General features: G+C 48.7%; 1 protein-coding gene across 1 annotated transcript in view; it reads right to left on the reverse strand.

Moving 5' to 3' along the window:
- Positions 1–948: 948 nt before the first annotated feature.
- Positions 949–14,556, reverse strand: part of PTPRH (protein tyrosine phosphatase receptor type H) — a 32,617-nt gene continuing 19,009 nt past the window's right edge. The window contains exons 12-18 of the mRNA XM_063136882.1: positions 13,790–13,880; positions 11,608–11,684; positions 10,029–10,163; positions 7,796–7,918; positions 5,718–5,878; positions 3,772–3,907; positions 949–1,086 (exon numbers count right to left, since the gene is read on the reverse strand). Coding sequence (XP_062992952.1) covers positions 949–1,086; positions 3,772–3,907; positions 5,718–5,878; positions 7,796–7,918; positions 10,029–10,163; positions 11,608–11,684; positions 13,790–13,880 — 861 coding nt within the window. The remainder of the gene's footprint in view (positions 1,087–3,771; positions 3,908–5,717; positions 5,879–7,795; positions 7,919–10,028; positions 10,164–11,607; positions 11,685–13,789; positions 13,881–14,556) is intronic.

Raw genomic sequence — 14,556 nt, forward strand, 5'->3', positions numbered from 1 at the left:
AACAAATCTTCTGACCTAAGATAAGGGCAGCTTCCTATGTTCCGAACAGAACAGGTAAAATGTATTTTAATTTCCAACCAACAAAGGAGGGGGGAATGATAGTGCCCCCCTTCCTCGATTAGCTGGTGCAACTGTCTCAGCAGAGGCCACCAGTGATGGAGGAAGCAGCAGCCAGGCACCTCTCCACCGTGCCTGGGTCCAGCTCCAGCTGAGAGCCCCCTCCCTCCTGCTACCAACTGTCGCTGCAGAGGCCACCAGTGAGGGAGGAAGCAGCAGCCAGGCACCTCTCCATCGTGCCTGGGTCCAGCTCCAGCTGAGAGCCCCCTCCCTCCTGCTGTCAACTGTCTCTGCAGAGGCCACCAGTGAGGGAGGAAGCAGCAGCCAGGCACCTCTCCATCGTGCCTGGGTCCAGCTCCAACTGAGAGCCCCCTCCCTCCTGCTACCAACTGTCTCTGCAGAGGCCACCAGTGAGGGAGGAAGCAGCAGCCAGGCACCTCTCCACCGTGCCTGGGTCCAGCTCCAGCTGAGAGCCCCCTCCCTCCTGCTGTCAACTGTAACTGCTGAACTTTGCAACTAAGATTGTCGTGCCTGAATTTGCTTTCCTTTCCCCCCTCCTCCTCCTCCTCCCTCCCAATCCCCTTTCCTTTTGTGTCATGTCTTTTAGATTGTAAGCCTGTGGGCAGGGACTGTCAAGAAATACTTTTGTAAGCCGCCGTGAGAGCCTTTTTTGGCTGAATGGCGGCATAAAAATCCTTAAATAAAAAAATAAAATAAAAAATAAAGGAAAGAGCGCACCAACAGTGGACTGGGGGAGGAATGCCAAAGGAGTTCCTCTAGAAACTTCCCTCCCTAGGGAAAGGGACTGTGCCGCAAAGTTGGAGTGTGGTGGCTTCGGAACGCTTGGGGTGTGGATCTCCTCGGCTCCTGCCAAGCCGATGACGAGGAGCCTCACATGCGCGTCACCTCGCAGTCCTGGAGAGCCAAGGTGTTTTCGTACACAGCAGTGTATTCCGCCTCTTCGCTGTCGTTCTGTATTGCAGGCTGGATTCCGTCCAGGAGGCACCGATGCAGGAAGATGTACTGAGACTGCGGAGACAGAGATATTGGATGTTTTGAACTTGAATTCCCCGTAAGCCCCAGCCAGCGTGGCCAATGGCCAGGAATCCTGGGAGTTGTAGTCCAAAAGTAGAGAAGCAGAACAAGATCTGAAGGAGAAATTGATCGTTGCAGGGGCCACGTAAGGCACTGGCAGGACCAGGAGCTGATACAATAGGTGGGAGAATTAATTCATACGTGATAAATAATTATCTCAACAAATCATTCATTTGCAAAATTCAGGACCACATGATGTGGTGGATCATTAGCTTAGAAGGTCTTTACGAGGCGATGAGACAAATTCGTGGAGCGTCTGCTGGAGGCTAAGGTTGTTTCTACACCTGCCTTTTCCCCCCGGGATCATCCCTGTGCATGCAAATGACACCCAGGGGATCCCGGGAGCAGGCAAGGATGACTCTTCCATTTGCCTGGGATAATCCTTAGGTGTAGAAAGGGCCAAAGTCTATCAAACAGCTACTACTTCCTAACTGTTAGAGCAGTGCGACGGTGGAATCAGTTACCTAGGGAGGTTGTGGGCTCTCCCACACTAGAGGCTTTCAAGAGGCAGCTGGACAACCATCTGTCAGGGATGCTTTAGGGTGGATTCCTGCATTGAGCAGGAATTCGATGGATTCGATGGCCTTGTAGGCCCCTTCCAACTCTGCTATTCTATGATTCTATGATACTTATGATGCGTCTACTTCAGGCCTGTAGGCCAAATCTGGCCTGGCTGGGGTTCCAATCTGTCCCTCCAGGATTCACCCCCTTTTATTTGGGAAACCAAAAAAGAGGACACCTAGTGTGCGTGTGGGGAAGCAGCTTTCTGAGTCCTGCAGAAAGTACGTTATTCCCCCGCCACCTTAAAGAACCCGATTGGAGTGGAGGAGGGGAAAGGATTTCATTCTGCACCACCACCATCCACTCCAATTGGGGCCTTTTCTATAATGTCCACGAATGACCCACTTTCCCCTTTAAGACCTCAATTGGAGCTCGGGGTGGGGGAATGATGTGCCTCAAGAAAGCATGTCAATCCCTCCTGCCATGCTAATGGCAGCCTTAAAGAGGAAGGTGTGTCATTCCAGGACATTATTGAAAATTATAGAAAATCCCCCCTGACACCATGGAAAGAACAAAAACCAGGACAAATCCGGGGAAATCCTGACAGTTGGTCACCCTACCCCCTTTCTCTGGCCACACCCCCTTTCCACCAACCACCAATCATTTGGTGGTATCCTGGCTTTTGCCCAGTTCTTTCCCATTCTAAAAAGTTGAAATGCCTCTTACTGGCAGTAAGAGCTAAAACATCCTGGCATTGGGGGCATTTTGGCCCCACCCCCTTTTGCTTTCTGCCCACCACCGGAATACGGCCCACAAGAGCTTCTCTGAAATAGAATTTCACTCTCAGGCTGAAGAAGGTCCAACACTCCTGATTTAGAGAATGGTACCTCATCCTTTAATAGAAATCCCAAAACACCATGAGAAAAATTAAAAAAAAAAAACATTTCCCCAAAATATACCAAAATAAACCAAAGAGAAACCAACTGGAGCAGAAGGAAAACATGACAAACTGAGCCAAAATCGAAGAGACCAAATGGTTCAAAGGCCTGAGAAAAGAAAAATGGATTCGCCTGGTGCTGAAATAGTGCTGATGTCCAAAATAATGTCAAAATAGGCTCCAGCTGAGCTTCCCGAGAGAGAGAGAGAGGATTCCACACCAGAAATTGAACCCTTCCAGTTCAGAGGGGAAATGCTGAGGAACCAGAGGCAGGGATGGCATGTCATACCTCTGCTAAAAGACTCCCCCTCCTCACCTGAGAAGCTAGAGCAACCAGAGATGGATGATGCTGTTGAACCATCTCTATCAAGGAGACTTGGGGGAGCCTGGGCCCTCAGGGAAGAGGACCATAGGTCCATCCCCACAGGAAGAAGGGAGCTCTGCTTCAGAAGCAGAGGCTGAGCGACCCACCACCACCAGTCACTGACATCGTTGTTGCCTCTCATAGGAGACACAAATCAATAGGGCTCCTGTAAGAAGTGCCCAACTGCAAAGCAGGAGAAAGTGAGTCATTACAAGTAGGGCTTTGACCAGAGAGCTCTAATGTACTGCAGCTGAGCCCTGGGTGGGGCTCAGCAGGCTTTGGTGTTAAAAGCTTTCATTATCTGCCTAGCCAATGTTGGAAACAATGCCGTTCTTCCAGCTCCTGTGTCTTCTACCTTGCCTCCCAGACCTTGTTCTGGGATTGATGCTCCATGCTACTGACCCTTGGACTCCTTCTTGACTCTGCATCTGGACTGTGCAACAGATGTGACTTCCTAACTGTGTTTTGACCTCTGCCTGCTGTCTCAATCACTCCTGCCTTAGCTAGATCCCACATATACGACAGCCTGCTTGTGCTTTGAATTTTGCCTGTTTCATTACCTTGCTTCTTCATTTTTCCCTTTGCTCAGAGTCTGTTGCAGCCCATGCAGGACAGGGCAATGGACTCGTGCCCTTCTCAGAGGCACCTGGTTGGTCAGTGTGGGGAAAAAGTGTGTGGACAAGAGGATTTGGTCTGATCCATCAGGGCTCTTCTTATATGACAGTGAAGAGGCTTTGGGAGAACGGTCCCTCTGGTAGGCATATTAATGTCTATAGCACAGATCTGCTCAATGCACAAAATATTTAGGGTCTCTCACCTCATTCTGAATCATGAGTGGGCGGTTTGCCCTCAGCCTCTGGACAAATGAAAAGCCACCAATCTCTCCCTTGTCCCAGGCCTGGCGCAGCAAGGAATCGAGGGCAATGAACGTCCCTGTCCGGCCCACGCCAGCGCTGGAAAGGTGAGGGAGTGAAGGAGAAGGATGGTCAGGTGAACTGAAACCACCGGTGAGCCTCCGAAATTTGTAATTCTCTGAATTTCGCAATGGAGTTCTCCAATCCCCAAGATACGTACTTCAGGGGAAAGTGTGCACAAAAATGTGTGCGTTCGTGAAGTTAACAGACAAAAATGCATTAGATTTCGACAAAGGCGTGCAGAAAATGTGTATATTAGGCAAAATTGCACTACAAATGCATGTACTAGGAGATACGTGCACAAAAATGCATAGGATTAAAAGAAATCCACAAAGTTTGGGGTGCATAAAAAAAAATGGGGGGAAAAACAGGGGAAAAACCAGAAAAAAACCCCACACACCAAATGTTTGGCATGCACTGAACTTAAGACAGGAAAAATGAGAAACCAGAATTGATAAATTCACCCATTTCTTGTTGGATGCTGACAGCATCAGCTGAGATCTTCCAGCCAGGAAAATTAGGACAGAGACACAATGGGTTGGATCCACGCTTAGACCCGTTGAAATCATTGATACTTATGTTAGTCATGACTAGTTCCCACAGATTTCAATGATTTAAGTCTGGATCCAACCCGTTTTAATACAAAACACACTCAGCTAATGCCTGCAGCTTAAATCTCGCCTAAAACATCTTTTTTTAAAAAAAAGTGGGTTGTATTTGTTATTAAACACACACAAACACACACTTATTAATTAAAATCTTTCCATCCTGCCTTTCAGTCCAAGATTCCTGAGGCAGCTCCCAGCACTTCAAAATAATAAGGCTGTGACATTCCAGAGCAATATTTAGAACAGAAGTAAACTGCATGAAACAGTCAAAAGACTCATTGAGCACCAACCATAAAATCAGATGTCATTAATCGCTACAGAGAATGAAAAGGGGTATCCGGCTGCTAGGGGGGGGCATCTGACAAATTAACTGGGCGTATGGAGTTCCAAAGCAGAGGTGCCACAACTGCGAGGGCCCTGCTCCGTGTTGCCACCTGTTTCACCCTCAGAAGGTGAGGGCACTCCGAGAGGGCCTCGGAGGAAGATCTCCTTGACAGGGCTGGGCAGAGGGGGGGGGCAGTGGGGCCAGTTGGCATGGGCCTATGATTTTGAGGGGGCCTACTGGTAGAGACAAAAGGGGACCCTTTGGTAAAGATTTGTTACAAAGTAGCTCTCCTGTGAGTGAGCAGTACTGACTCCATTTTGAGACAGCCAAAAAGCCAAGGTGTCTTCACCCACCCCCATCTCCAGCAGAGATGAGACAAAAGCATGTAAAGCATTTCTGAATGTGAAGAAGTGATGTCTTATATACATCTTGAATAAAAGTGCTTGTCATTACCTTTTCAATAAATCGTTCTAGTTCATATGTATTTAGAACTGATTAAAAAATACTTAATGAGCTGTTTGAAATGGGGCCTACATTTCCCATCTGGCCTGGGCCTATTACCAGCTTTGCCCGGTCCTGCTCCTTGATTGGGCAGGCTCACATAGGAGCAGGCTGTCCTTCAGGCTGTTTAGTTCAAGGACCCCAAGGCCCAGGCTGTTCACACAAGGCACACTTCTCTAGCAGAACACCCAGCAGTCCTGGCTCCATTAATAGCGACATAGGCAGAAAGCTGACTTATGCCAGGTCAGAAAACTTGTCCATCTGGGCCAGTAATGTCTACTTTGACTGGGAGTGACTCTCCAAGATCTCCAGCACGGAGCTGTGGCCCCGCCCCAATTTCAGTCCGAAAACTCCTGGGTTTCTCCTCCCATTGACCCCTCTCTGCTCCAATCCCTTCCACTCCGGATGGGTTTACCTGCAGTGTACTAGAGTCGGACCGCTGCCGTTGTGCTGCTCTATGTGCTCCCTCACCAGGTCTCGGAAGTGAAGGATGGTGCTCGTGACATGGGGCACACCGTGGTCAGGCCATGATGTGTAGTGGTAGTGCCTTGCGAGACGGGTCTCGGATACGTTCACCTGATGGGGGACACACACCATTTAGACACTCCCTTCAGACCAATAAAAGGGGAGGTGTAACCCATCTCACTTGTCCCCACCTCAACAGTCTGTAAGCAGTGTCACATTTAGAAACAAGCCCAGTAAGCCATGGCTCAGGGCCTCATATTATGAGGGCCTCTAAATGTTGGAGATAACTAGGATGTAAGAAAACTAAGTTGACACTTAGTTTTAGTTGATCCTTAGTTTAGGATGTAAGAAAACTAAGACACGGAATAATGGACTCAAGTTAAAGGAAGCCAGATTCCAGCTGGACATCAGGAAAAACTTCCTGACTGTTAGAGCAGTGCGACAATGGAATCAGTGACCTAGGGAGGTTGTGGGCTCTCCCACACTAGAGGCCTTCAAGAGGCAGCTGGACAAGCATCTGTCGGGGATGCTTTAGGGTGGATTCCTGCATTGAGCAGGGGGTTGGACTCAATGGCCTTGTAGGCCCCTTCCAACTCTGCTATTCTATGATTCTATGATTCTACCACTTTGGTTTACATATGTTGGAAAGCCTGGTATGACTTACAGTAGAGTTGCCTTATAGAGAGAAAGCGTGGCAATGCAGCATTTAGTATTGGAGGCAACAAGCGCAAACTAAAGCCAGTTTTAAAGAAGTTCAAATCAACTTACTTTATTAATGCTTGTACACATATCTTCAGAGAAGGCTAACACTGCTTAACTACAAGTACCCCCTAATGCTTGGTGGTACCCTTTTATGACCCTTTCTCTTATAATGTAATATACTTTTTCCTCTTTATTTTTTACGGCATGGGGTCTCTGAATCTTGACATGGCTTAGGGCCTCAGCATGTCTTAATCCGGCCCTGTCTGTTAATCTTGAAAGCTCACAGGTCCTTGTCTAGACATTTTGGAGGATAACAACAGCAACAAACATCTGTACTTCTGCGTGCCTGGAGGGGTCCCCCAAGTTTACAGAAAACATTCTTTCATTTTTGGGTGGCCCTGTTTCTCTTCCAAACCCAACCACTCAAATTCAGTATTAGAGGGAATGAGCGAGGACCTGCAACAAAATGTTGCAGCATACCCTCCCCCACTGCCATGGGTGGGTTGTGGGCAGCAGTCTGAGGTGAACCAGGAGCCAGGAACCAGGTGCTGAGAGGTAAGCCAATGGTTGGGACCCAATGTCACTACGGGAAGGAGGAGCAAACCAGAAGTCTAGACCAAAGCTAAGCCACGGATACGGGACAGTGCCAGATCTCAGCAGTTGCTTAAGTAAGACTCAGCTGAAACAGGAAGTCCTTTTGTGCTCCTTCCTGTCCTGGAGGAGCCAATGGTTAGTCTGGGTGGGCGGAGTCAGCCTGGGGCCTGAGGGTGAAGTTCGCTGACAAGCTGCCACCTGCAGTTCCGTGGCTCACCAGACGAGGCAGCTGTCCACAGATCCCAGCAGCCCCTGGGAGTGCTGCTGTTCAGGATTCCAGCTCCCCCTCTCCTATAGGATAACATAAGCCATAAAGGGCCCAGTTTTCTTTTTCAAGTGACATTCAACCTTATGTGGTTGCTGGAGCCCACTGACCATACATACGTAGTCTTTTTTGGTTTTTTAGTTTGTTGCCTTCTGTTTGTGCATTAAAAAAAAATGTTTTGTGTTTCCGCATGCCTTGGGGGGTTCACCCAAGCATGCCGATATTTCTCTGTCATTTCTCAGTGGTCCCTTTTTGGCTCCAATTCTGTCGGCACGTTGTCACCGGAGTTCACTATTAGCGGGAATGGCAATTTGTATTAAAAACAAAGAAAAATGGACAAGAGCCATAGTTGCCATGCTCAAGTGGAGGGAGGGTCGCATGAAAAACATGTTGTGGCCGTTGTTATCACATGCAAATGCTTTTTGGGGGGGGGAGCAAATGGAGAGGGTACCCTGATCCCCACACACCCGCTTGATGCTGAAGTCCCGGATGGTCCAGTCGGAGAGGATGGTTTCTGTGACGACGGATACGGTAATGTCACCATAGGTGCAAGGGATGTAGTCCAGGGGCCAATAGCGTTCACATTTCACCTGATCAGAGGAAGATTTGTGGAAAGGGAAGCAAGATGTTTAGTGGATGGCTACCACTTGAAGGATCACCGTCCCCATTACTGACTTCCCTGGGATTTAAGATCGGCCGAGGAAGTTTTGCTTGAGGTGTCCTCAAGGAATGTGGCCCGTGGGACTAACACATATGGCAGAGTCTTCTCAGTGGTGGCAGCCCCCCAGCTATGGAACTCCAAATGAAAATGGTTGGAGGTCACTTACCAGTAGTGGGTGGAGCCAGAGCCAGCACTGGGAGGAGCCAAAGCTCAAAATCGGTGGGAATGAGGCACAGAGTGGGCAGGAACCCCTTTTCTCTCTTTCTACCACCCCTTTCTCTCTCACTCTCTTTCTCCCCTTCATCAACCATTCATTCTCTCTCTCACGTACAACCCCCACAACTGCAACCATCACTTCACACACATATTGGCATACAAACACACACCTGAGTCATTCATCACCCATTCATTATTTCGTTTTCTCTCTCTCTCTCTCTCTCTCTCACACACACACACACACACACACACACGGAGCTGTCTTGACGTCGTCTTTTCCCCGGGGTGGCTCCGAATCCATTCTGAGTTGATTATATGATGCAGCCGCAATTCAAAGCCATCCCGGGACCAAGAGGCAAAGACGTGCGGCTGAAAAGTCGGGGACTTTACCCGACTTTTCCAGCCAGAGCGAGGTCAGCCTGGCTCTTCTGCCGGCCTGTTCTTGCTCAGAGCCACTCTGGGGGTGTTTCCGGCTGGAAAGCAAACTCCTATTGATTGCCAGAAGCCGTGGGAGGAGGAGGGGGCACGGCTGGTGAGTCTAATGGCCGCCGGAAAGCCCGCATTGCCTCCCCTCATGAGGACAACTTGCCGCAACCGTGCAGCCAGCGCCGTGAAGGCAGCTCCATACTCCCCCGTTCCTGCAAAGCACAGACTAAGACGTTGGGCACTTTCTCACCAGCTTCCCTCGGCTGAAATATCTCCATACACCCTTGCCACAACGCTAGGGTGACCATATGAAAAGGAGGACAGGGCTCCTGTATCTTTAACAGTTGCATACAAAAGGGAATTTCAGCAGGTCTCATTTGTATATATGGAAAACCTGGTGAAATTCCCTCTTCATCACAACAGTTAAAGATGCAGGAGCTATACTAGAGTGACCAGATTTAAAAGAGGGAAGGGCACCTACAGCTTTAACTGTGGTGATGAAGAGGAAATTTCACCAGGTTCTTCATATATACAAATTACTCCTGCTGAAATTTCCTTTTCTATGCAACTGTTAAAGATACAGGAGCCCTGTCCTCCTTTTCATATGGTCACCATACACAACGCCCTGTGCGCATTGGCCCAGAAGCAGGTGTGTTTTGGATATCAGAATGAAAGGACAAGGCGCTGAACCTCTGGTGGCAAGAGAGAGGCAGGCGGAGGTGTGACTTTGGAGGTCTGACCACGGAGTAGGGTGACTAGAGCATCTTTCCAAAGGCCACTTCAGCCACTGCCCTCTGGGGTTGGACCTCTGAGCTTGCACGTGCCTTTGCTTGCCCGTTTCTCTCCCTCTCGAGGACATCAAAGCTGTGGTGGGTGAGAGGAGCCCCGCTGAAGGAGACTTTGAAGGGGGACGCCCATGAGTTCTGGGACAGGGCGTCCGTCTCAGTGGCATCAAGGGCTCACATCATGGCAGGACTGAGGAGGGAATGCAGCCCTTGGAGGAGAGCTGGTGGGCCGGTTCCAAAGCCTTACTGGGCTGTATTGCGCCCAGACGCCATCGGTTCTCTGTCTTCGATCTAAGTTGTCCACCTTAGTGGGGGAAGACTGTAACTGAGGTCATCCCTTAGCCAAATCTGATTGGCTACTCAGTATCATCGCTGAAGAGGTGGGCTTACCCATGTGACTAATTCAGAAAGAAGCAGCAGCCAAGGAAAACAACAGGATCCAACAACATGTAGTCTAACTATTTGGGGGGAAGACATTTCCATCCCCCTGAAATCACTTCTTTTTGGAAAATGAAAACCAAAAGTAGACAATACAGAATGGGCAGCCCCCAAAGAGATAGGTCAGTGTTCCAGTGTTTTCTTGATCCCAAGCCAAACGGGGGCAATCCTTACCCGTCCATTCTCTATGCAGTTGGTGAGCATGACCAAGGTCACGACCTGCTGCTCCCATATCATGCGCCAGAAGTCATATACTGTCCCAGGCAGAGGGCCTTGGGCAGCTATGAACTCCTTTTCCCTCTCGTAGCCCTGGAAGGGGAAAGCTCAGCTTTAGACGAAATCCAACAGAACAGATCTAGTCTAGCCTGGCATAACCTTTGCCTATATTAATGGCCCAGTTCAGACAACATGCTAAACCATGCTGCTTAACCACAAAATGGTTAATGGAATGCATTAACCTTGATGACTTCCATTAACCATTTTGTGGTTAAGAAGCATGATTTAGCCTGTTGTCTGAACAGGCCCGCCTTAACCCATGGCTTTAACCATGGTGGTTAAGCCAGAAAGCCAGGCCATGTTCAGAAGACACCTTAAACCATAAGGCAAAAAGCCTTATTCACCGTGGTTAAAGTCGTGGTTTAAGGTGTCTTCTGAACACCGCCTGGCTTTCTGGCTTAACCACCGTGGTTAAAGCCATGGGTTAAGGTGTCTTCTGAACATGGCCCTATGTGTAATATAATATAATGTAATGTATGATTTTTACATTGTATATAATAATTACATCAATAATTGTATATAAGAAACATCCAACATTTATACTTCACATTTCTATACAATATTCAAGGTGGCTTATAATCAAAAACTAAAACAATAGGCAATAATAAACAGATATCAATCATACCAATGTGTTAATACCAACAGTGCAATGCTATGCAGATTTACTTGACTGTAAGGCCCGTTGCATTCAACAGCACTTACTAGCAAATAAGGGTGAACAGGGTTGCAGTTTAAGTGTTTTTTTAGATAAGCAGAAACGAATTCAGGGATGTTCACCTACCAAACCTTGCTGAAATAAAACAGTCTACACTGACTGCCTAAAAGCAAGCCATTCAAAGTGAAAATGTAACAACTACCTCTCTGCAGTAAGAGGTGCAAAGTCAAAGACTCCTTCCTAGGGCAAAATTGTTGCTCACGAATTGGAAGTGTGAAGTTTGGAGGCGAAGATGGAGAGCGGATTGCATTGTACAGCTAGGACTGAGCCTACGCTGTACTAAAATCCCATTCCAATTCCATGCCAAGGTAATTCACAGGATTTGTAGCCAGGGTGGATCAAGAGGACCCAAACCCACATCTGAACATGCAGTGACATCGGGGTGTAGGAGAATTTTGATTTTGCTGGCGAAATACGCGAGCGTGCGCCCATCCGATCACTGCTTGATTTGCCCAGCTTTCCCGTTCACGCCGAGCAAGCAGCGATTGCAAACGGGAACGGGAATTAAGCACGAGTCGAGTGTTTGGAGCAGTGAAGGTTTAGCAGCGCCGATATCAGTGGGGCGGTGAATTCTCTCTGGGTTTCGATCAGAACTCTAAAGGAGCTAAGCACCTTGTATAGCTCCTTTAGAGTTCTGATTGAAACCCGGAGAGAATTCACTGTCCTGCCGATATTGGAGGCACCAGCTACCACTGGTTCTGAGAATCCAGTGGTTTTGAATATCGCTCATTTGGCCACCTCTACAGTCGGTGGGGGACTCACAGGCATATAGCTGGCGTTGATGTAATCTGAGCTGGGATCTCCAGGCCTGGGGGAGAGCTGGACTCGTGAGTGGTCATCTGTAGAGAAGAAACCAAACAGGGTTAAAAAGGGCACTTTGGAGGAGAAGAAAATAAATCAGTGGATGAATCCATTTTCCCCATGGGGAGGGTAGACCAAGACTTAAAGGATCCCCCCTCCCGAATCAGTTGAATAAAAGCAAAGGTAAAACCACACAAAATGCGGATATAGTGACGGAAGTAGGGAGGAATAAAGCATCTTTGTTGCCAGCTGGGGTCAGTGACTGGCAACCCCTAAGACTAAATCCAGCCCTACCAAGTGTCAAGAAAGTTCTTCCCATTGCCAGAAAAAGTCATTTTAAGTCATTGTGGAGAATGAGGCTGGGTATCTGTGATGAGGAAAGGGAGGGTTCATCTACACCAAGCAGATATTCCACTATGAAAGTGGTATGAAAGCAGTATATAAAAGGCAGGAGCCACACTACGGCTTTTTAGCAGTACTGAAGTGTACTGAGAACTGTAGGGGCCCATTGACACATACCATATACCACTTCCATGCCACTTTCATAGTGTTATATCCTGCTTGTTGTAGATGTGTCATGGGCCCCAACAGTTGTCAGTGCACTTCAGTACCACTATAAAGTAGTAGTGTGGCCCCTGCCTTTTATATACTATTTTCATACTGCTTTCATAGTGGAATATCTTGCTTGGTATAGATGAGCCCGGAGATTCCAGATAAGTTTCTCTGAAAAGATGCGGAGGTGCACGGTCCTTTCATTTTCAATTGCCTTCTCAAGATCAGCCCAACCAAAGAGCCAGGGAGTCTAGAACCCAATTTCTACGACACCATTAGGAACCATTTTACTGGCAGATACCTCTCTACAGTGAGATGTGCAGGATGGAGTCAGATCCTCTCCAAAAACTAAAGCTTGCAAAGAGGAACTGTATTTGGGAGGTGGATGGCAGGACGTCACCCGCTTGAAACCTAGCATTGGAACGTGTGGAGAGAGGCAGTGGCTCAGTTCAGACAACATGTTACTCAACGGTGGTTTTAGAACTCCGCGGTGGAGTTTTTACACCACCGTTGAGAAATGTGTTGCCTGGAGGGAAAACTCCACCCCACAGTGGAGTTTTATTGGAAAACACACCACGCTGGATATCCACGCTGTGCAGAGGAGAGTTCCTGCACAATTTGCATGTTGTGTGGAGGGGCTCTGTAGAGTTTTCTGTTGCATTGAGTTGACTTTTCCCACTGGCTACGGAGTTCCTTGGCAAGAGCGGCGAAAGGAGCAAGTGCCGCTCTAGGAGAGCCACCGGGATTGTTTTTCCCCCTAGCAATGGCTGATGGGATACCATTAGGAGGACCGAGGGAGGAGAGAGGGTGGAGGAACTGTCAATCAAACATCACAATGGATTTTACTGAACTCCACGGTAGCCCACAGTTACACAACGGTGGATTTAGAACATGTTGTGAGGGGAGTACCCCTAAAAACTCAACCGTTGAGTGGGGTTTTCCACTGCGTTGACTAACGTGTTGTCTGAACTGAACTGAGCCAGTGACAGGCCCAAGGCCGCCCTGTGAGCTTCATGGCTAAGGCTGGATTCAAACTCAAGGCTCTCCAGTCCAATATCAACCCGCTGTCCACTAGACTGGGTCTCCATCAAGTGCTGCTGCTTCAGAGCATAAGCGGAAACGTATCCTGAGGATGGAGGTCTCTGCTCTGCTCCTCCAGCCAAAGCCTGCCTTTCCTGTAGCCACCCAGCTACAGGGAATTCTGGGCCAACGGTCAGGTGACTCAAGCATTTCCTCCTTGTTGAATCCCTGGAACAAAGTGCTTCTCCCGCTTGATGAGTGGAGGAGAAGGCTACCAATGGCTAGTAGTCCTGGTGGCTAAAAGCAACCTCCAGTATCAGAGGCAGGCAGTAAGTCTGTATACACCAGTTGCTGGGGAACATGGGTAGGAGGGTGCTGTTGCACAGTCTCCAGCTTGTTCTTCCCTGGCTGATGGCTGGTTGGCCACTGTGTGAACAGAGTGCTGGGACTGATCCAGCAGGGCTCTTCTGATGTTCTGATGTTCACAGTGAGATGTTCAAAATTAAAGCAGCCTCTTTTTTGGTTACGTGCGTCGGTCGCGAATAACGAGGGGAAAGGACATGAAACTCACAGGGCAGAACATTGCTGTAGCGATTCTTCGCTCGATTTTCAGGCTCCTCTGCCACACTCTGGGGCTGCCGGATCCCCATGTCCTGCAGCTGCTGTTGTGCAGGCAAAAAGGAGAAATGTTGAATCAGTGAAGCTGGGCATGGGGAGCTACAAAAGCAGGATGCCTCCTTCAGCAAAAGCAAAGGAAAGGAAAGGAATAAAACAAAGGAAAAGAAAACGAAGAACAAGCTTTTAAGCTGAAGTGTTACGATACGGAGATATCTTGGCTTCAGTGCCTCTGGCTCTTTCTTTTCTAGGCAGCTGTTCTAACAGCACAATATCTACACATGTCTATTATGAAATAAGCATCTGGCTCCTGATAGGCTTGGCCCAGAACTAATAAGCACCCGGCCCCTGATAGGCTTGGCCCAGAACCAATAAGCACCCCTGATAGCCTTGGCCCAGAACCAATAAGCACCCCGATAGGCTTGGCCCAGAACCAATAAGCATCTGGCCACTGATAGCCTTGGCCCAGAACCAATAAGCACCCCTGATAGGCTTGGCCCAGAACCAATAAGCACCCGCCCCTGATAGGCTTGGCCCAGAACCAATAAGCATCTGGCCCCTGATAGGCTTGGCCCAGAACCAATAAGCACCTGGCCCCTGATAGGCTTGGCCCAGAACCAATAAGCACCCGGCCCCTGATAGGCTTGGCCCAGAACCAATAAGCACCCGGCCCCTGATAGCCTTGGCCCAGAACACCGCCCAGACAGCTTCGGCTATTGGGCG

This window comes from Elgaria multicarinata, chromosome 11 (assembly GCF_023053635.1).
Source record: "Elgaria multicarinata webbii isolate HBS135686 ecotype San Diego chromosome 11, rElgMul1.1.pri, whole genome shotgun sequence".
Classification (NCBI taxonomy): domain Eukaryota; kingdom Metazoa; phylum Chordata; class Lepidosauria; order Squamata; family Anguidae; genus Elgaria; species Elgaria multicarinata.